The following is a 24,181-nucleotide window of genomic DNA, read 5'->3' on the forward strand; positions in this document are numbered from 1 at the left end:
TCTTTACTGCTCTCCACCACACACCCTTCTCCTTGAATTCTCCCTCTCACCGACCTTGTCATCATGATCGACCCTCCGCCTCTTCTGCTTAATACTCGCAAGTAACCGCGTCAACTCCACCCCCGCCGCGCGCGCTGCAGCCGCCTCCCTCTCCCGCACCCTCTCCTCGGCCTCCCACCGCTCCATAATCCCGCGGTACTCCCGCTCCTCCCGCGCTCCCCTCCGCCGCAGCCGCCTCTGTCCCCGCGCCACCTCCGCCTCCACCCGCTCCTCCTCCGCGTCCGCCTCGCGCCGCAACCGGCCCACCTCATCAGCGCCCAGTACCCACGGCGTAGACAGCACCTCCACGCGCGTTCGCGTCCGCTGATCCAGGAACCGCATCTCGGCGCTCGTGGTGTGCAGGGGACTGCATCGCTCCAGCTGCAGCTGCACCGTCTGCCGGTACGTCGAGGGGGTGCCTTTCAGGAGGGCAAGGGTTCCCGGGACGAGGGGTGTGATGTTGATGGGATGGTGAGTGGTTGGGGAGATGTGGTGGTATTGTTGTTGTTGTTCGGGTTCTTGGGCTGTGAGTGTCGTGCTGGATGTGTTGGCGGCGGGTGTGTGTGTCGTGGGGTTGGAACCGGCGGAAGCTTGTGGTAATTCTGGTGCTGCTACTGCAGCAGGATCAGCTTTCAACACCACGATATCCATCGTAGCGCCGCTGCTGTCGTCCAGTGTCAGGATCGTGACGCGCGGATACTCGGTTCGAGAGGTTATGATGCCTGCGATGGCGATGAAGCGGATGGGGTGGTTGAGGTGGAAGAAGGTTGCTTGATCTTTCCCCCAAGGGGGGGTATTAGTTTTGATTCAGATAATAAGGTGTTCGTTGGGTAGGAACAGGGGGGGTTTTGCGGGTACGATGACGGGAGAATCTCATCGGTAGTGTCATAGGTAGGTAGGTAGGTAGGTAGGTAGGTAGGTGTATCCTACCTGGATATTCTGCTCGTCTTTTCAGGTGCAGCACATCCGCGACGGCCATCTTTACCCAGGTGAAGTGGGTCGGGGAGGCCTTGAAGCAGTAGGTCGGGTAGAATTCGAGGGTTGTGGTGGCATTTTCGGCTGTGGCCATGGGGCCATTTCCATGGCTGGCGCTGGGGTAGTGTCTTCGTCGGGTTTGATTGTATTTATTTGAGGACAATTAGTTAGTTAATGGGGGATCGATCCGGAGATGTTTTGGACGGAGGGAGGAGGAACTGTACCTACAGGCTTATCGGAAGGCACGTGGTGATAGGGTGGGGGTTTCTGTACAGCCTGGAGCTACTCCATAGTTCGTTACTCGTCCTAACGTCTAACTTTAAGCAGTACACACCGTGGAAGCTAGTTGTTCCTTGTGGAGTTGATGGGAAGATCTGTTGATCATCCTTACGGAGTATTTCCGGTGTGATGCTGAGAGTAGTAGTGTAGATCATTTCGGATGGTGCTTTCAAGTTAGCTGTCTACCACTTGTCGTTGACAGTATGAAGGATAAACGTAACAGTAGAACAGATTACTACCTTCCTGATTACTCTCTCATGTACATAGCAAAGGTCGTAGTATACATCTCAAGTTACTCCTGCTTCTCCTCCCCCTCTCCAATCGTCCACTGATTCAGGATCCCCACCCCGGCGTTCAGATACGTCGCGAACCCCAACCACGCCGCATACGGCACCAGCATCCAAAACGCGGGCCGGTCATGCTGGTAGTACGTGTGCATCAGCGCCGCGACATTGCCGCCCAGTAGCAGCATGTCCGCAAGCGCCCAGGCGGGCTTGCGCAGCCCGAAGAATAGCGGCATCCAGAGGTAATTCAGCACCAGCTGCGAGGTGTACAGGCCCTGCGAGTGCACCGCCCATTCCTGCACCGTCGAGGAGGAGAGAGGCGAGACCGTCGTGCCCGCGACTGTGGCGTGGTGGGCCGCGTAGCCCATCAGCCCATACAGGACTGTCCACACGGGCCCGAAGAGCCAGGCGGGCGGGTAGAACGGCGGCTTTTGGAGGTTGCGGTAGACGGATTTGGTGCGGGATTGTTCTGGTTAAGCGTTAGAGATTTGTGTTCTGCTTGGGAGCTGTCCTGTTGTCTGGCTTGGTTCTCCAGGAGAAAGAAAGAGGACACGTACTGTTGGTTTGGAAGCCGATGAAGGTCCCTGCGGTGATGGGGGCGGCGACGGATAGCACCGGCGAGGAGAAGATCGCCTGCGGTAGGGCGATGGACCACGGCATTGTGTTGTATTGTGTTGTAGAAGCTTGAAGAGGTAGTTGGAGGCTTGTGTTTTGAAGTAGCGAGAAATTATTCTAGCCCACAAAACAGGTTGTAGGTCCCTGGTTTATTTAAGTAATCGGGTAGACGCGTTCATACAGTCAGTCGATGGCCGGATGGAGATCGATCGGGACAGGGACGGTCGACACCGACGTCATGTCGGCTGCGATCTGGGGTTCCTCCTCTCTGTTCTAAAATCTCTCCACGTGCGAATCATGCGGCCACGTCGCCCTCTGCAATCTGAGTAGCCTGGTGTGCTGTTCGAAGAATTGAGCATTTTGAGAGGGAGGGTCTGGTCCCCAACTAAATAACTGACTTTTGCCTTGGCATGAGTGGTATTGAGCTCTTGACCTCGAGCTCAGACTATCGCACGCGATTGCTGGGGCTACGCTTGATTTCAGTATACGACTCTTAATACTCTTTCCTTAGTATGGTTCATGAGGTTGAATTCTCTTCCAGTCATTAGTCAAAAGAGCTAGGATATACACTACATGTAATCCAGGCCTTGTTTTGCTCGCTTTAGCGATCTAATTGTTGCGACGGAGTAGTCCTTTAAAGTAGGGCTTTAGTATGAGTTGCCTGCACATCAACCTTGCTACCTGTTTATTTGGAGCCACCTAATCACTTGCCCTTCAAGTTCTTACATTATGTCGCGATATAGCGGTCTCATACAGTTGACTGATACAGGTTCGAGCTGGTGCACATCCTGTTGCTCTTTCACGGGTCCTCAATGAACTTGTTTGAACCCCCATTGACTTGCATGCAATTGTCACCTCTTCATATGCTCTATCAAGTTCAGCACAACTTCCTTGTTGAGGAAGCCGACAGACCTTGATCAACGATGAATGACCATTGACGATCACCCGAGATAGCCAACCCGTTCGACCTTAATAAGAGCGCCCTGAAGATCCCTACCATCTACATCCTGGTCTATTCCCTGTCCTTGCATGAGAGCCTATCGAAAAGCAATAATTGACTTTCACAATGCATTGTAATAGCAGATCAGAACACATGGGTTTAATAGCCCACAATAACGACACCTGAGCTTAATCTTCGTAAGGATGCTCTACAAAAGCGAGTCGCACTCCCAGAGATATCAACTACTGTGGCTATTACCTCACACAAACGCAATGAAGGGTCTCCTATGCCTCACTATATTAATTCCCTTGACTACGGCTGTACTGGTGAGTCGATTTACAGTGATTTCCCCCGCCGGTCAATACAGCAGTGCCTATGAAGAAAGCTAAGCGATGATAAGCATAACCACGCTGCCACTCATCGGCATAGAGAGGGGAACCCTACTAGAGCCGACAACTCGATGGCCGTCGAGAACCCAGCAGCCAAGGACCTGTTGACTCTGCTGGCTCGAGTCCAGGAGGTGTGCTCGGTGGAAGCGGCTGATAACTGTTTCAACGGATGCATCGCGAGCAGTCTCCATCTTCTCGGCGACGGCGGGTTTGATTATGAGGTCTGGGAAAGGATGATCGTTGCCGCGGTTGCAGATGAAAAGACCAGGACAGAGGCTGCGAGATATGGTGTAGAAGCGGCAGAAGCGCTTGCGGGCATAGAGGTTTGCCAGGCTGGGGATTGGCTGGTGCAGATACTGGCGGAGCTGTAATAGTGCTCGTGCGCATTGTAAGCATGGCTGTGAGCTACTTGACCTAGTTCCAATGAACAATGTGTTGCTCTGCTTTTGTGAGGGTTGGGTAAAAGCCGGATAGACAACGCCAGTTAACGATCTGGCCGGATGATAGACTGTTTTGCGTATGCTATATCATCGCATCAAGCCGCGGTGTTACAGTCCCCAGTACTGCCGCTGGCTTCCCAAAGTGGACGCATAAAATATCAGGTCAAGACTTTACAGTAAATTCATCGAGACTGCATGCATATCATGCCATCTTTAGCAAGAGTTCAAATCAAAGTGTGATAGTCTGTGGAGCAGAGCTTTTCATCCCATATATCCCTGTCATAGAGCTCCGCAATGTCCATTGAAGCTCCAGGCTTAGTAATGGAGGTTTCATTGCTCTCTCAGGCATAGTTCGCTGAAGCTGCTGGGTTGAAGTCCAGTCAGCACAATCAGGTCAAGACCCGAGTGCACGGGCGTTCTGGTATGAGTAAGTACAGGCCCAGAGAGCTGGGGAAGAGCATGAGAATTTCTTGCATGATATTGGCGTAAGGATGATTATGTTGAGTGAGAATAGCCAGTTGAATATGTTCTAAGCATTTCTGGTCCAGCCAAGGAGCGGCTTGTGCTATGTTGTACAGGCGTTGAAGTCTGCGTAGCTTATAGATACTTCTAATTTTAGCTCATATCGCTCACCAGGGTAATGGACTCAAGATAGCTGTGCTTTTGTTGGCGTGGCATAATAGTCAGATTCCATCCAAGTACGCAGTCAAGGCAAGACTGTCATGCCATGGGCCAATGAAGTCTTTGGGTCTGCATTTGATGCATTGACAGAATCAGCAGACGATGTCATGAAATCGCGGGAAGCACCATATCACTCAACGTACGTCTTGTAGACTCACCACCACCACCATCGTCAGTTCGAAATTGGCCCAGGCCCGCCAATACAACGCCACCTGCAGCACGAAGCAGTCGTATCTTTAATCTACACCTATATACACGTCGTCATCAACTGATCAACACTGCATTACACATCCTTCGCCTCTTCCTTCAGCATGTACCGACCCCATCACTCCATCAAATTCACTTCCATCACCCTCTTCTTAGGATTCCTGGGCAGCTGCTCCTGCCGCCGCCTCTCCTCCACACTGATATCATCAATATTCGTCTCCACCGTCTCCATCGCCGCCCGCACCTCCTCCTCGCTATTCTCATGCCCCGCCGTCGCCACCGTCAGAATCTCCCTCTCCAGCCCCTGCACCACCTCCCACTCAATCCCCGCATCCGACAGGAGCCGACACCCCTCCGACTGTCCCACAAACGTTCCGGGCTCTTTCACCCCAAAGTAAACCTTCTGGATGCCCCGCTGTGCGCCTGGCTGCTGGGTTTGGATGATCCGCTGGACGCACGGCGCATTCCCCGACAACCGACGTCCGCACGGCTCCATCGTCACATACATGACGAGCTTCCGGCCCGGCTCGTTGGGGAGGACCTCGCCCACCCGCTCAGCGGGGAGATTGTGCTTCGTGGCGTAGTTCGCGAGACAGCACTGCTCGGCGTGCGTGTTACCCTCCAACTCCATGGTGTAGCCGGTGGCAAGGAGGCGGTCGTCGGCTTCGAGCGTGACGTCGGATTCGCTGCGTGAGAGGAGCAACGCGCCGACTCGGAAGTTGGTGGGCAAAGCGGGGGCTTTCTCGGCCAGCGCGAGGCACTGGCGCATGTATTTGAGGTGCGGGGAGGGCATTTTTGGGGGGAGGTCCGGTGGGTTGTAGTAGCTCGCTTGAAAAGTATTTTTATGATTGATCGATCGGGGAGAAAGCGAAGGGCGGATAGTATGTAGTATTGCTAGGAGAAAGAAAGAAAGAAAGAAATTAGGCGACTTGTAGTACTTATGGATTTGTATGGCTGTGCCGATGGCCGGGGGATTGAAGCTCTATGGATGACCGCATTGGCGCGGGGGAGCTGACGCCGAGCCGCCTCTAAGCCTAATTCGGGAGCTCGGTGCTCTTATCGATAAAAGGCGGTGAAAAGCCTATCCGTGGGAATTGTCTACAAGCTTGACCGTACCGCCTTCTGTATATAGACAAGTAATGGGTCTGACTGGAAATTCGCGTCCGCGTGGCGCGTCTGACTGAATCTTAGGTATATTCTTCGTCGTTTCTCTCGCATCACTGGCTCCCGCATGAGCTTCATTTTCTTGCTGTGATCCTGCCCTTGTTACGCACGTCTTTTTGAACCGTAGGTACCTATCTTCTCACGATGGCACGCAAGAGCAAGTCTCGCGCGGCTCCGCCCCGAAGCGAGTCTCCCGATTCCCTTCGCGAGAGCGAGTCGCCGGAATCTCGTCGTGCAAGCGAGTCTCCCGAGCCTCCTATCCCAGAGAGTGACCTTTACGAAATCCTTGGTGTCTCCAACGATGCGACCGCCGACCAGATTAAGTCGGCCTATCGGAAACAAGCTCTGAAGCACCATCCTGGTATGTCCAGACCCAGACCAACAGTTGGCACGTACCTAGAACATCCGATACTAACCGAACCTCTTCTTTCCTTTGCGTTTCTATAGACAAGGTCCCCGTGGAAGAGCGTGATGAAGCAAACAAGAAGTTTCAGCAGATTGCCTTCGCCTATGCCATCCTCTCCGACGCGAAACGCCGCGAGCGATACGACCTGACCGGCAGCACCAGTGAAGCGGTCGACATCGACGATGATTTCAACTGGGCGGACTTCTATCGCGAGCAGTTCTCCAGTGCGATCGATACCAACGCTATTGAAAAGCTGAAGCAGGAGTATCAGGGCTCGGAGGAGGAAGAGCGGGATTTGCTGGCGGCGTATGAGACTTACCGGGGAGATTTGGATAAGGTCTACGAGTCCGTGATGCTCTGTAATGTAATGGATGACGACGAGCGCTTTCGAGGGATCATCGACCGGGCCATCGCCGCGGGGCGTGCAGAGAAACACAAGAGCTACGTTGAGGAGCCAGCCAAGAAGCGCGAGCGGCGTTTGAAACGGGCACAGAAAGAGGCCAAGGAGGCGGAGGCGTTGGCAGCGGAGGTCGAGGAGAAGCAGTCGGCTAAGAATGGCAAGGGCGGCAAGCAGACCAAGACCAAGAAGAAGAACGATGGTGCTGCGGGGGACAACGAGCTGATGAGGATGATCCAGCAACGACAGGCCACGCGGGCGGCGGCGTTCTTTGACCGATTGGAAGAGCAGTACGTGCAACCCGGTCGCAAGCGGGCGGCCAAGATGGACGAGCCCCCAGAGGAAGCCTTTGCAGCTACTGCGGCGCGAAAGACCGGAGCCAAGAAAAAAAGAAAAACAGATGCCTAGAACTGATGGACGGGGGAGGAGCGGTCGGATCCTTTGTTTTCTTTCTGCTTTGCATCATGTTCTTTCTGGGCGTTGAAAATGCATCCTCCGATACGGAGTACACTGGTGAAATTGGGGCGTTGGGTCTGTCCATTCTGTTTTTGATATGTCAATCATCAAGCCAACATCCATCGTGGGTGGAAGAGAGCTACCTGTTTTGTGTTGCGTTTCCTTTTTTTTTGGTTTTCCTTTTTTTGGCTTTTTTCGCTACCATGCATGCATTAATGCTTTTTTGTTCGGCATCTGGAATGACACCGAATGTAACATCAGGGACGAGGGCAGTAGTGAAGTCGAAAATGGAAAATGATTGACTCATGAGATGACACTGACGCTTCGACGACGATCGTTCGACCAACTCAGCTGGCAGGCGAAAGGGCGATAGGCGCTGGTTAGATTGGGGGAAATGGAATGTTAGTGATGGGTTGGGGAACCCGGGTTCGAGCTCTGATCAAGCACAAATAAGCAGTCGGTCGCCTGCATGCAATGCACATTCCAGGTTCGAGTGTCTCAAGAACTGCCCTGTGGTGACACTACAACTCTGCAACTCTTTCCATAAGAAGGGGGAGAGGTAGGGAGAGACATTGTCAGATAGTGTAGGTAGTGTAAGTGATGTAAGTAGGTAGTGTAGGTAGTGCAATAGATGCAGCAAGTACGGAGTAACTACAGAATACACCGGTAACTACTCCGTACCTACTACGGAGTATCAGTGCAGTCATCAGTCAAGCGGTCATGCAAGGGATAGGTCTAATTTGCTGTGTGTGAATCAGTGTGAATGAGGTGAGGTGAAGTGAAGTGATCAGCCTACCTACTAATTTTCCCTAATTCTTACTTTGTTGGTGATACCCCGCCATGCCGAGCTTTTTCTGACGAGCTCAGCTGCAGGTTTCGTTGGTCGAGCTTTTTTGCTCACGTCTTGTCCTCTTAAGCTCCCTCGAATCCCCAGTCTGTACTTGACCTCGTCACAGTCAAGTCATTCCTCGACTCCTCTTCTTTCCCTTGTGATTGACTTGGCAGAGTGGACTGTGCTCCATCAATCCCTCCACCTGAGCTTCGCCTCCTCCTCCTTCTCTTCTTCTTGTTCTTCTTCCTCCTCTTCTTTATTGTTCCCGTCCCCACCACTTCCTGACTTCACTCCCGAGGGGAGAGCTCGTAACCCTCCCAGAACGCGCCAGTCTCCTTTTTTTTTGTTGCTTTTGTTTGTGATACGTCCACCGCGACCTGTAACAAAGGAAGGGCTTCAGCCAGAACCTGGGCCGCGGCTGGTCGCGACCGATTCGATCGCCGGCAGTTGCAGCCGTTGTTCAAGCACGTGGGGATCTCTAAAGCTCCATTCGAGTGATCTATTAAGTCGTGCCTTTTCCCTTTCAGCGGTGTGTGTTTGTGGCTCGCGCTGCACAATCTGGCAACTGGAGAAAAGACATCTTGTTGCTATCATTATTGTGACTGGTGCTGCTGGTCACAGAGCATTGCTCAACCCCTTGTCACATTCTACGGGGAAGCTGAAAGAAGGGAAATCTGGGGATTGGGAAAGTGACTTACCGCCGCCGCCCCCCTCCCTCCCTTGATTGGATTCGGCGTCGCTCATTCGGCCGATGATCGCCTCTTCACTCCACATTCCCGAGCCCGTTAGTGTGTGTCTCTCATTGAATCCCCCATTATACCCCTCTCTGTTTTGGGTGTGGTTGCATCAGTTGTTAACTTGTTGCAGTCAGCCAGAGAAACAGATAGACAGACGGACAGGAACCCAGGATTAGGATCAGACCTGGATAGAAGATAAAGAAGAATTGTGAGAACCTGGGATCAATCATCGTCACCATGCCGTACTACAGTAGAAAGCCCGCGCCGATCTCGTTAGAGACGGCACTGGAGGAGGAACGGCGGGAGCTGCTGCGGGAATCGGGTGAAGACCGCAACACTAATTCCTCCTGGTACCCGCGCCGGAGCATGCTGGACATCGCCCCCAGTCCAGGCTTCCGCCATGGTTCCATCGCCGGCATTGGAGTTGGTGTGACTTCCCCCTCGGGCCGTCATTATCACCATCACTACTCTAACAATTCTAATTCCACTTCCGTCAATACTACATCCGCTCCCCGTCGCTCTTCAACCCCCACCACTTCCACCGCTCCGTCTCCCACTACCACCACCACTTCTTTTAAACCACCACCACCACCACCACCACAACAACAACCACAACCTCCTCTTTCTTCGCCCACCTCACCATCGACTTCACCAACGACTTCACCAACGACTTCACCAACGACTTCACCAACGACTTCACCAACGACTTCACCAACGACTGCGAACCCCACTACCACCAGTGTTGCCACTACCACCACAAGTTCCGCTCCACCGCCCAGGACCACTTCTTTGGTGGCTCCTCCTTTACCACCCGCCCCGAGAAAATCATCCGTTCAATCTGACGGCGGCGATAAGCCCGGAACCACCTCGAGCACGACCACAACACCGCACAAATCAGGACCTAGCATTCGCTGGGATTCCTCTCTCGATATGCCTCCCAGCGCCCGTCGTGCTAGTCAATCTCATGCTCAGGAGAAGCCGCCCACCGCCTCCTCGAATCGCCTGCCAAGCATGGCTGCCGTGATGCAAGGTCTCGACATCAAAGTCGGCTTTCCCAGTTTTGTCAGAGGCCGGGACTCCGGTCGTAGTTCCTCATCGCGAGGCAACTCTCTCGACTCGCGCGTTCCGTCCCTCCGCTCGACCCGCTCCAGTTCACCCAAGCGTCGCTGGCTGAATCCTGGCTCACGCAATCCGCCGGTGGATGCGGCAAAACCCATACTCGAAAGCCCGAAGGAGACCCCAGTTGAGAATCCGATGGACAAACCCAAAGGGAGCAAGGAATCAGTCAGAGAGAAACAGCCAGAGAGGCCTGCCGTCGAAAGCACTAAACAGTCGCTTCAAGAGAACCCGAAGGAGAGCTTGCCAATTGAAAATGTCTCCCAGGTCTCTCCTCCTCCGACCCCTCAGTCAACATCGCAACCAACAGCCCCGCCAACGCCACCAGAGGCAGATGCTCAATTATCGGCTCCTGGCGAGCAGCGACTTGAGAAAGATCGCTTCGACAGCGAAAACAATCCGATTGAAACCAGTGATGAAGATGGCGATGAATTGTCTTCCAGTGATGAGGAGAGTCCGGACCGCGAGTCGGATGAGGCCAAGAGAGGGCGAAAAGAGACGGTCGACCATGAACCCCCCCGAGTTGCGCCGCGCACGACAACAAAAACAGCTCCGGCGTTCCGTATGTTCTCTCCTCTTTGTTCACTTGCGTGTTACTGACTGACTGTCGCCTAAAGAGTCTAGCAATGATCTTACAGGGAAGCATGATTTGATTCATTCAGCCAAGACAGGTCCCGTCTCAAAGCCTGATGTTCATCCCTGGACGAGCTTCGACTCGGCTTCAGCAACCAACACCCCGTTCGGCTCCGAGGACGAGGCTGAATTGTGCGACATCAAACGCGCCCAGAAACTCAGCATTCAGATGTCCACAATTGACAATTCAGTGCACAACCGGTCCATCCGGACGATCATCCGTGGGGACTATCCCAGCATACGCGAAGAGGAAGGTGCTCGTCGCCGCCAACGCAGGTACCTGGTAACGACTGATCTCAGCGAGGAGTCAGTGTATGCTTTGGAGTGGACCATCGGCACCATTCTGCGGGATGGCGATACGATGTTTGCGGTCTGTGCCATGCATGACGAGACCGCCACTCCGGCAGCAGTCCAGATTGGTGACGGAGCCAGAGTCATGCAGGACGCTGCCGCCGTCGTCGGGTCTCAGACGGCCGAGACGGCAGAGAAATCCCAGAATGATTCCAGCTCACATCTGCCTAGAACCTTCTTCAACCGCTTGGGGAGCGGCACGGACAGCAAACCGGGCTCTGTTGATGCAAGAGGTATGTCCAAGGCGGAGGCTGAGCGCGTACGTGCGGTGGAGGTTATCTCGCAGACTTGCGTCCGCCTCTTGAGAAAGACATTACTCCAGGTGCGCGTGGCGGTCGAGGTGATCCATTGCAAAAGCCCGAAGCATATGATTACTGAAGCTGTAAGTACATCCTTGATTTTAGGTCAAGAGATAGGGTACCGTTGCTGACTGAATTTCCTAGATCGATGGGCTGAATCCTACGTTGGTAGTCGTTGGGGCTAGGGGACGAAGTGCACTGAAGGGGTAAGAGCTCTACGATCGAACGTTGACCGAGGGGAAGCTAATAAGTCTTTTCACTGCAGGGTGGTCCTCGGATCGTTCTCCAACTATCTGGTCATGCACTCGTCCGTGCCGGTGATGGTGGCCCGAAAGAAGTTGAAGAAACAAACCAAGAACAAAAAGATGAACGTCCGTCTGTCCAACAACCTGACCACGCCTAAGAAGCTTGCGCTGGCGAAAGTGGACTAGTCGACTTCACACCTCCCTCTGATTTCTCCGTTGTTTGCTTTGCACACGATACCATCACGGTTTGACGGCGGTTTGGCGTATTTATCCCACGATTCTAGCCTGCTTCTTTTGTGGGAATCTTTTCCATTCTTCAGCTGTATCAGTATGACCTTAATGACGAACGGATTTGACGATTTCATTTCGCTTGGCGTTCGTTTCCTCCCTTTCTCTAATCTGATTGCAAGTCACACCGCGCGCGGATGGTGATAACTTCTGGCGGCTGCAGAATGCTCTATGGGATGTACAAGTCACATTAGTCGGCTATCTCTCTGCGAGAGAAGAATTAGTTTCATTTTAATTCTCATGACCACAAGGTTGCTCGAGTCTTGTATAGATCGTAGGCGAAACATCACGTGGGGAGAAGGAAGGTCCACACCGCCCCGGGAGGGACGTGGAGCCAAACGGGGCAAACCAGCCAAACTGACGACGGGCCACCCCAAAGACCAAAGCATACGTCGACACTCCCGACCACCACCAGGAGCTGTTCCCTCTCCCCTCAGTTCCGTTTTACCTCGTCCGCTTTTTCCCCCCTCCCCCCTCCATCTTTCCTCCCGCCTATCGTCTTTGTCTTTCTAAGTGCCTTGTGGTGGACTCTGCAGCCATGGCCGATTTCGTCGACCCTAGGATGACCAGCGTCAAGCCTCGCATCCGATACAACACCATTGGAGGTATCAACGGACCGCTGGTCGTTCTGGATAATGTACGAGCCCTTGCCATCGACAACGTCACCTGGTGGAATCTGAGCACCTGAGAAGATGGAACAGGAGCTAACAGGTGGCGCCTCAGGTCAAATTCCCCCGGTACAACGAGATCGTGTCTCTGACCCTCCCTGATGGGACCGAGCGGTCGGGTCAAGTTCTGGAAGCTCGAGGTATGTATTCTGGTGCTAGGATGGATGATTTATCGGCTTTGCTGACTCATGATCTCTTCTCGATAGGAAACAGAGCAGTCGTGCAGGTGCGGAACTTTCCGAGTTGGAGGAACGCGATGGATCTACCGGGCGGAGTATTGACATGAGAATGCGGTCATAACTAGGTATTCGAAGGCACTTCTGGTATCGATGTCAAGAAGGTACCTGGCCGGCATGCACCTTATCAACGACGAAATTGCCATACTGACTTATATCAGACGAAAGTCGAGTTCACGGGCCACAGCTTGAAGCTTGGTGTCTCCGAAGACATGCTGGGTCGTGTTTTCGATGGATCCGGTCGCGCGATTGACAAAGGCCCCAAGGTGCTGGCGGAAGACTACCTGGATATCAACGGTCAACCTATCAACCCTTACTCCCGAGTATGGATTCTGCCCTCGTTCTGCGACAACACCCCCAGGTGGCTAATGCGTTTCATGGTCCATAGGTCTATCCCGAAGAAATGATCTCGACTGGTATCTCCGCCATCGATACGATGAACTCCATTGCCCGTGGTCAGAAGATCCCTATCTTCTCTGCTGCTGGTCTGCCACACAACGAGATTGCCGCTCAGATTTGTCGTCAGGCTGGTTTGGTGAAGCGCCCTACCAAGGACGTTCACGACGGACACGAGGAGAACTTCTCCATCGTCTTCGCCGCTATGGGTGTGAACATGGAGACGGCTCGTTTCTTCACCCGCGATTTCGAGGAGAACGGTAGTATGGAGCGCGTGACGCTCTTCCTCAACTTGGCCAACGACCCTACGTACGTGACCGATTCGATATCCGTATGTGCGGAACTAACATGGAGCGTCTAGGATTGAACGTATTATTACCCCTCGTCTTGCGTTGACCACGGCCGAGTACTATGCCTACCAGCTGGAGAAGCACGTTTTGGTCATCATGACTGATTTGTCCGCCTACTGTGATGCTCTGCGTGAGGTTTCGGCGGCTCGTGAAGAAGTCCCGGGTCGTCGTGGTTACCCCGGTTACATGTATACTGACTTGTCGACCTTGTACGAGCGTGCTGGTCGTGTGGAGGGCCGTAACGGTTCTATCACGCAGATTCCTATCTTGACGATGCCTAACGACGGTCAGTGTATAGCCTGCTGTACGAGGATGCGTATGCTGATTGATGGGTCCAGATATCACTCACCCCATTCCCGACTTGACTGGTTACATCACGGAGGGACAAATCTTCATTGATCGTCAATTGTACAACAAGGGTGTTTACCCGCCGATCAACGTGCTGCCGTCGCTGTCGCGTCTGATGAAGTCCGCTATCGGCGAGGGACGTTCCCGGAAGGATCACTCGGATGTGTCCAACCAGTTGTACGCCAAGTACGCCATTGGTCGTGATGCCGGTAAGTTTCCTGTCAAATGAGGGTGACAACATGACTAAATGATCTGCGTATAGCTGCTATGAAGGCTGTCGTTGGAGAGGAAGCCCTTTCCTCGGAGGACAAGCTCTCGCTGGAGTTTCTTGACAAGTTCGAGCGCACTTTCATCAGTCAGTCGCCCTATGAGTCGCGCACGATCTTCGAGTCGCTGGATATCGCGTGGAACCTGCTGCGGATCTACCCCAAGGACCTACTCAACCGTATCCCCAAACGTGTCTTGGATGAGTTCTACGCTCGGTCTTCGCGGAAGATCGCCAACAAGGACACGAGAGACAACACTGTGGCGGAGCAGACTCAGGGTGAGACTGCGGATCTCATTGAGACGTAAGCGGTGGGCTGGTGTTGCATGTTCCGCTATCTATTGATTTGTTCGACTGCTGTTTCTACGGCCTGCATATATTCGCGTAGTTGTATATCATTATGATTTTGTGTTCGTTTGTCTATGTTCCTGTAGATCTGCTGCTGCTGCTGCTGCTGTCGTAATTCCAAGAGAATTAAGCGAGGTTAAACTCCTCCTTGACGCGGCCAACCAACGCCTTCAACACGGGGACCAACCATTCAAAATCACTTTTCTCCAAATAGACTTGGGCCGACAAGCGCACCCACAGCCACCCGCCGTGTGCGAAGACGGGCACAAAGGTGCGATAGTCCTCAACCAACCGCCTCTGCATCCAGTCCACCACGGCAGGGACCTGCGCGGGTTGCAGCACTTGCTTGCCATCCTTGTTCGCGTGTTGTCCGGTACCCGCCACTGCCACTTCCAGGGGCAACCGCACATTGTTCATCGCACATCTCCTCCACAGACTCCTTTTCAGTCCGTTCTCCTTTTCCTCGGGAGACAGATCCCCCAAGACCTCCGTCCCCAACCCCTCCGACACCAGGTCCGCCGCTTCATTGGCGAGGTCCTCCAAGTACGTATAGATAGCCTCCTCGCCGCCGCAGATGTCCGTGCGGAATTGCAGGGCGGCGGGCGTACAGAGGTAGGGCGTGTCGTCGGCGGTCGCGACAAACTCGAAGAGCGTCTCGAACGGGGTTTTCGTTCCGGCGCTAGCCATCAGCGAGGGTCTCGCTTTATGGTTCCCGTTCTCGGCGGGGATGTATCCCCATGATGTAGGCAGGGTGGTGCGAATGAGGTGCTGGTGGATGGGGTTGACGTAGAGTAAGGCGCAGCTGCGGGGGGTGTAAAGCCATCTTGATATTGTCAGTTAGCATTGAAGCAATCTCTCTCTCTCTGGAACCTGGCAAGCTTATACTGCAGGGTATCACTTGCGTCAAAGTAATTTGGGAGGGGGGGAAAGGGGGGAGACCAACTTATGACAATTACTCGTCAAGAAATCCACCCCGTGGAGTTTAAGTTTCGGATATGAGGTTGAATTCCCACCAGCACCAGCAGCACCAGCAGCATCCTCCTCCTTCTCCCCCTGCCTCCCCGGAGTCTCCCCGTTAAACTCTACCCCCAGGTCCAACCCCAGCATGCCCACCCCATGCGCCGCATCCACACAACTCCACACCCCCTCCGCGCGACACACCGCGACGATCTCCTCGACCGGAAACCGAATGCCGGGCAGACTCACCACCGTCTCCAGCACGGCGATCTTGGGGGTCAGCCCCTGGGCGCGCACCTCCCGGATCGTCTGCCGGAAGGTCTCGACCAGCATGGCCGGGGCGAGCGGGGCCGGAAACAGGCTATACTCGATTTTGCGGGTTTGCAATTTGCCCGGGGGCAGGTGGTCGAGGAGCGAGAAGATGCCGTTCTCGACGGCGCCGTAGACGGTGGAGAAGTAGAGGAGCACGTCATGGTCCGCGAAGGGGAGGTTGTGGAGGATGGTGGCGATGCCGGTGGTTGCGTTCTTGACAAAGACCAGGTCGGAGGCTGGGCAGTTGAGGAGTTGGCTCAGGGAGTGGCGCGCCGTGGTGAGGGCGGCGGGTTGGGTGTAGCGCAGGAATTCGTCGGGGGAGGATTCCGCTTGGGTCTGGAAGTTGTGGAGAGTTTCGCGGATGGGAGTTGGGTAAGTGCCGAAGGATCCTGTAGGAGGGGTTAATTAGTTGTTGTTGTTGTTGTTGTTGTGATTGTTGGAGAGAAAGAGGGAGAGAGAGAGAGACCGTGGTTAAGATTCTTGTAGTTCGGGTCGAGGAGGAAGTGTTGGCGCATCGGGGCGCCGAATGGAGTGGGAGCCATTGTTCGTTGTCTTTCTTTTTCTTTGATTTCTTTACAGCAGGGTTGCACTGCGGACAAATTGAAGGGTGATTTTCTCCTCCGTACAGCCAGCAAAGTCGACTTTTTATAGACCCCCCACAGACTACCATCAAAGTTATCTTATCTCTAACTATGACGCATAGAGGGGCTGAGTCACCGAAGGGCGTGAATCTGTCACATGATCCTTGGATAACGGTATCTGATAAGTGCCTACCGATCTATGAGTGTTCTGTACAGATCTCTTAATAGGATACACTATGTATGCCTCATCACTGTACACCACAAAATCTCATCTACCGCTTGCCCTTCTTGCGCGGCGCAACCACCTTGAACGCCGCATTGCTGGCATCCTCCTCCCGGTGCGCATTCGACGACCCCTTCTTGGCCACCTCGCTCCATCCGCCAGCGTTCTTCTGCTCCGCAAACGCGCTGGCCGCCACCGGATCCACAATGCCCTTGTCCGCCAGCTTGCGCCGGCGGATAAACTCCTCCGCGAAACGACGTCCATCCAGAGTCTGCGAGTTGGCATACACGGAATCCGAGATGATCTCCGCCTCGGCCGGCAGGAACAGCAACTGCTGGACAAAGTCGTCCACTAGATTCGGTCGGATTAGCTGGAGTTCAAACACTCAACCAGAAACAAAACTCACCATTGATGTTGCTGTTCAAGCCCTTGCCCAGCGCCAGTTTGGCCCACTTAGTGAACTCTTCCACGGCGCGGTTCGGGTTGGTAGGCGGGGTCGGGCCCACAGAGACAGTGCGAGGGGTGGCAACCGTAGCGGGCTTGGGCTTCACCGGAGAAGCTGCCACAGGCACCACACCGGTGGTTGCACGCGGTCCCGAAGGAGCAGCGGGAGGAGCCTTCGCCTTACCGCCGGCACCCACGGTAGTCCAGGCGCCCGAAGACGCCGCAGCGTTGACGGGAGACGGCGCGGGAGCTTTGCTGGCCAGATCGGCGTAACGCTTGCCGGTGGATGAAGGAGCGGTGGGCGGGCTGGCAGCAGCAGTTTGCGCCGCAGCGGCCGCAGCAGCCAGGCGCTGCTTACGGGCCTCCTCTTCCTTCTGAATCTGAGCCAGAGTCTTCTTGGCAGCAGCGGTCGGAGCAGCCGGGCCCTTGTTGTTCCAGACGGATCCAGTCGACGTCGGGGTCGAGGGAGATCCAGCACTGGCCCAATTGGCAGAGGAGGGCAGGCCGGGGGCTTGAACCTGAGCTGCCTGGGTGAGGCGCTCCTGCTCAGCAAGCATCTGAGCACGACGAGCGGCAGCGGCGATTTCCTCCTTCTGAGCAGCGTTGCGAGCCTCAGCCTCCTGGATTTCCTTCAGAGAAGGTCCCTTGGGAACCTCATTGGCTTCCTTCGCCCATGGCGCGATAGAGGTGGTAGGAGCCTCAACGGGAGTCTGAGTCTGAGAGCGAGAGTTGGCAGCCAGCGACTCGGCCACATTCTGACGGTTGCGTTGAGCTGCAGGGGCCGGCAGAGGGGAAGCAGAAGGCGGGGGAGGGAAGGGCTGGGGCATCGCGCTATCACCCTTGCTCATCCAAGCAGCTTCGGAGCTCGCCTGAGGTTGTTCCAATTGCTGCTGCTCGCGTTGTTGTTGTTCCTGCTGTTCCTGTTGCTCCAACTGCTGACGCTGGGCGGTGGCAGCCTTCTGAACTTGCTGCGACAGAGTGAGTGGGGGCTCCTGGGAGGCGGCATCAGCCACTTCAAACTCGGCGGTCTCTTCCGGGATCTGAGCCTGAGCTGACTCGGCGGGATGGGTAGGAAGACCCTCTACAGTCTGCATGCCTAATTCGGCTTCCTGGGCCCTGAGGACATGAAACTGACGAAGTCGCTCCTCGCGCGCCTGTTGATCGAAGAGGCTATCGCCCTGAGTGCTATCAAACTGCTCTTGCTCCTGCTGCAGACGAGCCCGATCTTGGAGCATCGAAGCGACCTGCTGCTGGTGGAACAGGCTGTCCGGTTGGCGAGCAGCGAAAGAGCTGGGAGTACCAAAAGCGAACGGATCCGGCCGGCTCATGTTCAACCGGTCCAGTAGGGCGGGAAGTTGGTCCTGACCGCCAACGAGATCAGCGCCTAGAATCGGAGGGCCTACGTTCGGCAGAGGATGGCCTCGCATCGCGGCAGCGGCATCGAAGAAGCCGGCAACAGACGATGCTGGCTGCTGCTGGGCCTGCGGTTGTTGTTGCATGGGCGCCTGGATGGGAGATGGTTGGAAGCCAACCGGAGAAGCAATGCTACCAAAGCTGGGTTGGCTGTGGAGGCTGTGAGTGCTTGGTTGATGCTGAAGCTGGTGAGGGTGGATGGAGTGAGGAACGCCCTGGAATTGCATCTGCTTCATGAGAGCCTGCTGTTGAGCCAGGTGCTCTTTCTGGCGGGCCATCAGGTACTGCTCCTCCTGCTTGCGACGTTCGAGAGCGTTCTGCTGCTCAGCAGTCAGGGTTGTGCCAAAGCTGGGGAAGCTACCAGGGAAGGGAGGCTGAGCGGTGCCAGTCGAGTTTCCAGTCCAAGGTCCAGGTGCAGGGTCAGGGCCGTGGGGGATGCCAATTTGAGGTACCAGGAAGGGTTCGCGCGAGTTGCCGATGCGACGGACCAGCTGGGCCAACGGTTCAAACTCTGGGTCCTCGAGCTTCTTGATTTGCAGGTCGGGGCTAAAGAATCCGGCCTTGAACCAATCATGCATCTCTAGTCCAGTCCAGGGTCCTTGGATGTTGCCCTGCGGGTCACGATAGATCCAGCGCATGCGATCGGGCATCACCATGGTCCGTTGCTGCGCGGGAGGAACAGAGCCAGAATTTCCGGGGGTCTGGCTGGGCTGTGGCGCATCGGGAGCCATGGAGCCAGGGCCCGAGCCGACAGCAGAGACAGGAGTCTGAGAAGTCGACGTGGTAGCTGGCTGGCCGCCCTGCGCGTTCTTATCAGTAGGCTGAAGCTCTGCTCCGTGCGTCAGTGAAGATTGGTCCGCCAAAAGTCCGTCAAAGATCTCACCAGATTGCCGAGCAGCCTCATCCAGAGCCCCGAGATCGGGCCGGATTTGGTCACCCTGCATCTGCTCCTGCATGGCAGGGGGAAAGAGCGAGCCTAGTTTGCTGGAGCGACCCAGACTACCCGTTCCTGTGATTCCTCCTGCATGTGGGCTGAAGAGGCCGCTTCCTCCCAGTGTCGACAGGCTTGGAGACTGCAGGTCACCCATGGTCCCAAAGATCGGATCACCGAACCCGCCCGCAAACGCAGACCGTTCGCGCGTAGGGGTGCCAACGGCAGCGCTCGACGGCCATCCTGCCGCACCTCCAATCGGGGGTAGACCACCTAGGCCACCCAAGCTCGCGAAGCTTCGGTTTCCAGCCGCACTCGATGTTTGACTGCGGTCGATGGATGGCAGGTCCATGCCTGAGCCGACACGTCGAATGGAGCCGAAAGCGGATGAGGTATCCCGCAGGCCAGTGATACCGGGGTGAGTGGTGTTTTGAATGTCGGACCCGTCGGTTTCGACATCATCAACCTCGTGACGGTCGCCGTGGGGGCTTTGGTAAGGGTTAGTGTTGGTCGGGCTAGTAGGCTCATGTCCCTGGAGAAGGCTCGGAGTAGGATTCCGAGAGTTTTCGTGGCTATGCATCAGTTCCCGAAATCCAGGGATGCTCGAGGTCATGCCAAACGCCCCGAAGCCCAGCTGGTCGGACGATGACGGGGGCTGCGGGTCAATCTCCTGGGATCCTCCAAGCGCTGCGCTGCCACTGCGAAGCTCCTCCTGGAAGGGATTCGTCTCACTGCGACCAGTGCGCGTTTTGACGGGCTCGCCCCACGGGGACTGCGCGCGCTTCTCGCCCTCCACATCGGCAAAGCGCTCCAGATTGCTGAGCGAAGACTTCTCCTTGAGGGCCGCCGCGGCCATGTCCTCGGAGCTATCCTTGGAGAAAAGACCCTTCAGACGGCTTTCGCCACGGAGACTGCCAAAGCCGGCCTTCTTCTCTGAGGTGGGCGTGGTACTTGTCCCCAGGGAGAAGGCTCCAAATGCACCCATGGGCGAATAGTTGGCATTGTGCGAGGCGGAAGCGGCCCACGGAGAGCTTGGTCCACCCGGCGCCACGCTCAACGGATTGGTAGTACTCCGCTTGAGCGTGCCAAATGGAGGAGCAGCCACATCCGCACCAGAATCCTTACCCACGTTCTCCTTTTCCTTTTCCTCCCACCGAGCAGTGGAGGAGGTATCGCGGAAATCGGTCTTGCGTCGCAGCAAGGCGGCTGGCGGGTTGGACGTGGCCGGCTCGTCCCGGAAGAAGCGTGGTCCGCTGGTTGAGGGAGACATTGGATTCGCGGGCGAGTCGGCTGTGTCCCGACGCCGGGGACCAGGGCGTCCAGCGCTGGGAGAGGAGGTGTTGTAGTTGTTCATGTGGCCCTGAGAGATGGACAGCTTGCGACCGCCCGTGCCTGTAGCGGTGTTCTCTTTCGAGGTATTGGTCGGTGGCGGCTTGAGCGGGGAGTTGACGGAAGAAGTAAACAACTGCACAATTTAGCCAGATGCCACAACACAGAGTGAGAGATGATCATCGGTGGGTGATAAGGCGGGGTGAAGACGTAGCCAAAGACACACCTCTTTTTCGTCATCCGTCGGTTCCACAAGACCCAGCGGCTCTACCTGGCCCCCATGATCCCAGCAGACCTCCGGACCGGACGGATTGTCCTTGGAATCCTCGCGCTTGCCCCATGCCCCATTGACGGGGGAGGTCTCGGAGGGGTGAGGATTCCAGTCGGCGACGAAATAATCTGCGACATTCTTTCCCAACGAGCCGGTGTCCCGTTGGTTTTTGTAAAGACTTAGCAGCAGGTCCTTGGAATAACGGGTTTCCGTGGTGGCACCGTTGCGGAGTGCGCTGGACTGGTAGTTCGAGGACATATGCGGGGGAGTATAGGTGCCGACGGTAGGAGTAGTGGCCGAGTTGGGTTGACTCGTATCCCGGTTATGCGACGGATTTGTCGCAACTGAAGGGCGGCGGAAGGTCTGTGTTGCTCCGTTCATGCGAGTGCGAGACCTGTGCATCCCCGCCGAGGAATGAGTGGTCAGTTTTCTTGTTCCACCACGACTAGGAGTGGTCGAATCGAGCGGGCCGGCCACGGCGAACACAATGCGAATCTTGGTGGGCAAGGAACGGCATACCATTCTCCACCGGGGGTACCATCTCCTCTGCGATTAGAAGAGTCGTGGGTGTTGCCCGCGGCGGCTGAAGCAAAACTAGAGGGAAGTGGCGTAGGCATTATGAGAGAAACGATAGCTGGTTCAGATGGAAAGACAAGGCCCTGAGTCCAGCAGATCAGACGAAAGACAAATCGAAGAGAAGGTCGATGTCAAGAGTGAGGCGAACGTGTTCGTTTTTTCTTTCTGGAGTGTAAGGTGTGATGGGAGAAAACAAGGACGCAAAGCTGTTGGTGTGTGGAGAGAAGACAGATTCGATCAGCCAACGAACGAACGAGAGGGACGAAAACGGGGGGTGTGTGAGAGGCAAATGTGGTAGAGGGATAGTGGAGGCAGAAGGGAGAAGCACATACCAGGTCCAAGTTGATCGAGATGGAAGGCAGAATTGTGTCGAGCGAAGAGGTGTGGGAGGATTTGCAGTTCGGACCAGCAGACGACGGGATGAACGAAGTTCGAGATCAGAAGATCGAAAGGATCGAGAGTTCCTGGCAAGTTTGGGAAGTTCAAGAGTGAGAAAAATGAACCAAGGGCTGGAGCGGCGAATGAGCGGAGGCGTGTGGCAATAACACGAGTCTCGTTGGTCTGAGTGGTTTTTTTCTTCGCGGGTTTTTCCCCATACCAGCCACCCATCTTCCGTACATTACCTCATCAGTAAGGGTAGTTGGGTTAAATTCTCAAACCTTGCCTGAAGTGATTGATGTCAATTTTTCCATTCATTTCGTTATTTATTCATGACTATTCCAGAGTACACAGACACACACTCCCACAAACATCATTGCCGCTCCCAGGCATCGCGTCGGTTGTATCTGCTGTATATACCACCCACACAAGCACAACCCTTCTTCAGAGGGCACATCCCAGAGACTGACTACGGTACATGATGATCACTTAACTGTTCATACCGGCAGTACCTGCAGCTGAGGATGGGTAACTGATCAGTTATGGATTCCAAGTCCGTATAGCATCAGCCTGAGGGTGCGTGGCCCGACCACTTCCCCAGCCAACTCCAGCTCACTTACAGCCACGCCGTGACGTTGAGTGGCCCACACGCCAGCCGCAAACAACGCTTTGGCTTAACCTCCTTCGACGTGTCGCTTTAATCCCCCAAATTAATGGGCGAAGAAGGAAAGAAAAAAAAATTTCAAAAAAAAAAAAAAAAAAAGAAGGAAACAAAAGAGATTAGGGCAATTGCTATGTAGTACACAAGCATCTCTAGTCTACTCTTGAAATATTAGGAGATGCTGCCTTGTTTGCTTTCTGGGGCAGGAGAAGAAAAAAAAGTACTGTACAAACAACGATATCAAGAAGCAAAGACAATTGATTGAAAGCTCGGCCACTGCGGGAATTCAATCGCTCTTAAGGTTTGTCACTTGCCCGGTTCGAGTCATGCTGTGCTCCTCTTTTTAGTTATTCTCATGCTTTGCTGGATCGTGCAACTTGCTCATTATCCCTGATTGCAAGTCTCCTCGCTGGATTCCCGCCCCGTAGTTAGGAATCAATGTTGACCTCGACAGTTGGTCCGGTCCGACAGGGCTGTATGCAATCGATCAGTTGCTTGGCAAAGTCGTCGGCTCTTGTCGATGTTCAGGTCTAGGTCGGCACTCAATCCTTCCAATGGTGAGCAAGCATCATGAGTCGTCGGAGCTTGGTATTTACTTCATATCCTGGCAAGTTGTCATTACATTCATTTCATCGAGCCGGAGTCGAGCATCTGAATCACAGGGTTGACCTCCTACTACTAGCGCCGGAGATTTTACAATGCTAGATCGCATCGAAACCAATATCGACACGTCACAATCGATATTTTCTGGTGCTTTGCATGCGAGCCTGTTTCCAATCTGCGCTTTGTTAGAAAACTCTGTCTCAAGAAGAATTGAATCGTACTCTGGTGGTGTAGACGTTGTGTGGGTGGTGACTTGGTTGACTATATATACTACTAACGCATAGTAAGTGCAACTGGTCCGCCCCCATTTATATTCTGACAATGGATACATCTAAACCGATCCAGTAACACAAGTCACGCCCGACGGGCAGATTGCCTTCAATTTCAGCTCCAGTAGCACTGCAGTCACAGCCACAGCAAACAACGTACCCCGTTTCGACCAGAGTCGTCGACGCGATTAAGAACAACTCACCAGGACTGCAATACCATGTAAGGTTCCGTTGATTGCCTGTGTGGAATGTTTGCCTCGGCTTGAAATTACCGTACCGTCACAATACCGCAGACGGTAAATTCATTTCATATCTTACAATATGGCCTGAGGCATTAACAAGCATGAGTATGGCAATTTGTGAAGCTAACTAGTAGCATCATCCTCACGAGGGAAGTCCTGAATCATAGGATAGTAGCATCCTAGTATACCAGTTAGACTCCGTCAGACAATGTAATGCCGCAAGGTGGTAGTTTGTTTTCGCGTCTGGCCTGAGATCGATATAAGCAGATCCTTTGCTCTATTTCTAGGGTAATTGCACACAGGTCTTGCCTGGGTTGGCATTAAATCTGGATAAAAACGACACATGTCTCTTGCTATGCCATGATCTGGAAGAAGTGACATGGGAAGACAAGTTTCATCAAGAGATCATTGCATGTTATCAGGGGAGACCTTATATAACCAAGAACGCTGCGAGAGATAGAATCAATTTATACACTACTAAATATACCTCAGCTCAGTGGGAGGAACATCCTCGGCAACTTGCCGATAACAAATCCAATTCTCCCCCGCACCGATAAAGCTGGGCCCCGACCCCCCCTTATTGTCGGACTTTTACGAATCATACTTC

At 54.4% G+C, this 24,181-nt stretch overlaps 8 protein-coding genes across 8 annotated transcripts; 3 read left to right on the forward strand and 5 right to left on the reverse strand.

Annotated features, from left to right (window-relative positions):
- Positions 1 to 3: 3 nt before the first annotated feature.
- Positions 4 to 1,108, reverse strand: BP01DRAFT_297650 (OB-fold domain-containing protein; the record flags this gene model as incomplete). Its single annotated transcript, XM_025571883.1, has 3 exons — positions 4 to 557; positions 621 to 815; positions 970 to 1,108. 3 exons carry the CDS (start codon positions 1,106 to 1,108, stop codon positions 4 to 6), a joined length of 888 nt encoding a protein of 295 aa, XP_025430852.1.
- A 477-nt stretch (positions 1,109 to 1,585) lies between these two features.
- BP01DRAFT_374261 (TspO/MBR family protein) lies at positions 1,586 to 2,237 on the reverse strand (the record flags this gene model as incomplete). The annotated part of the gene is made up of 2 exons (XM_025576820.1): positions 1,586 to 2,046; positions 2,135 to 2,237. The coding sequence occupies 2 exons, from the start codon at positions 2,235 to 2,237 to the stop codon at positions 1,586 to 1,588; spliced, it is 564 nt and encodes a 187-aa protein (XP_025430853.1).
- A 2,600-nt stretch (positions 2,238 to 4,837) lies between these two features.
- Positions 4,838 to 5,958, reverse strand: BP01DRAFT_357221 (putative DRAP deaminase). The gene has a single exon (XM_025575149.1). The coding sequence runs from the start codon at positions 5,640 to 5,642 to the stop codon at positions 4,968 to 4,970; it is 675 nt and encodes a 224-aa protein (XP_025430854.1). The 5' UTR covers positions 5,643 to 5,958; the 3' UTR covers positions 4,838 to 4,967.
- A 108-nt stretch (positions 5,959 to 6,066) lies between these two features.
- Positions 6,067 to 7,561, forward strand: BP01DRAFT_357223 (DnaJ domain protein). Its single transcript, XM_025575150.1, has 2 exons — positions 6,067 to 6,374; positions 6,461 to 7,561. Exons 1-2 carry the CDS (start codon positions 6,158 to 6,160, stop codon positions 7,222 to 7,224), a joined length of 981 nt encoding a protein of 326 aa, XP_025430855.1. The 5' UTR covers positions 6,067 to 6,157; the 3' UTR covers positions 7,225 to 7,561.
- A 1,412-nt stretch (positions 7,562 to 8,973) lies between these two features.
- BP01DRAFT_357224 (universal stress protein family domain protein) lies at positions 8,974 to 12,014 on the forward strand. The gene is made up of 4 exons (XM_025575151.1): positions 8,974 to 10,519; positions 10,575 to 11,323; positions 11,385 to 11,446; positions 11,506 to 12,014. The coding sequence occupies exons 1-4, from the start codon at positions 9,079 to 9,081 to the stop codon at positions 11,669 to 11,671; spliced, it is 2,418 nt and encodes an 805-aa protein (XP_025430856.1). The 5' UTR covers positions 8,974 to 9,078; the 3' UTR covers positions 11,672 to 12,014.
- Positions 12,015 to 12,272: 258 nt separating this feature from the next.
- BP01DRAFT_357225 (H(+)-transporting V1 sector ATPase subunit B) lies at positions 12,273 to 14,452 on the forward strand. The gene is made up of 9 exons (XM_025575152.1): positions 12,273 to 12,410; positions 12,497 to 12,581; positions 12,648 to 12,667; positions 12,746 to 12,781; positions 12,839 to 13,000; positions 13,066 to 13,382; positions 13,435 to 13,709; positions 13,762 to 13,980; positions 14,034 to 14,452. The coding sequence occupies exons 1-9, from the start codon at positions 12,312 to 12,314 to the stop codon at positions 14,342 to 14,344; spliced, it is 1,524 nt and encodes a 507-aa protein (XP_025430857.1). The 5' UTR covers positions 12,273 to 12,311; the 3' UTR covers positions 14,345 to 14,452.
- On the reverse strand, positions 14,450 to 16,248 carry BP01DRAFT_357227 (putative aminotransferase family protein (LolT)). The gene is made up of 3 exons (XM_025575153.1): positions 16,120 to 16,248; positions 15,328 to 16,042; positions 14,450 to 15,207 (listed from the first exon to the last, which is right to left on the reverse strand). Exons 1-3 carry the CDS (start codon positions 16,193 to 16,195, stop codon positions 14,511 to 14,513), a joined length of 1,488 nt encoding a protein of 495 aa, XP_025430858.1. The 5' UTR covers positions 16,196 to 16,248; the 3' UTR covers positions 14,450 to 14,510.
- BP01DRAFT_357228 (uncharacterized protein) lies at positions 16,146 to 21,850 on the reverse strand. The gene is made up of 5 exons (XM_025575154.1): positions 21,754 to 21,850; positions 21,365 to 21,627; positions 20,801 to 21,239; positions 16,864 to 20,710; positions 16,146 to 16,808 (listed from the first exon to the last, which is right to left on the reverse strand). Exons 2-5 carry the CDS (start codon positions 21,460 to 21,462, stop codon positions 16,507 to 16,509), a joined length of 4,686 nt encoding a protein of 1,561 aa, XP_025430859.1. The 5' UTR covers positions 21,463 to 21,627; positions 21,754 to 21,850; the 3' UTR covers positions 16,146 to 16,506.
- Positions 21,851 to 24,181: the final 2,331 nt, after the last annotated feature.

The sequence above is a fragment of the Aspergillus saccharolyticus genome (genome assembly GCF_003184585.1).
Source record: "Aspergillus saccharolyticus JOP 1030-1 unplaced genomic scaffold BP01scaffold_17, whole genome shotgun sequence".
Lineage (NCBI taxonomy): Eukaryota > Fungi > Ascomycota > Eurotiomycetes > Eurotiales > Aspergillaceae > Aspergillus > Aspergillus saccharolyticus.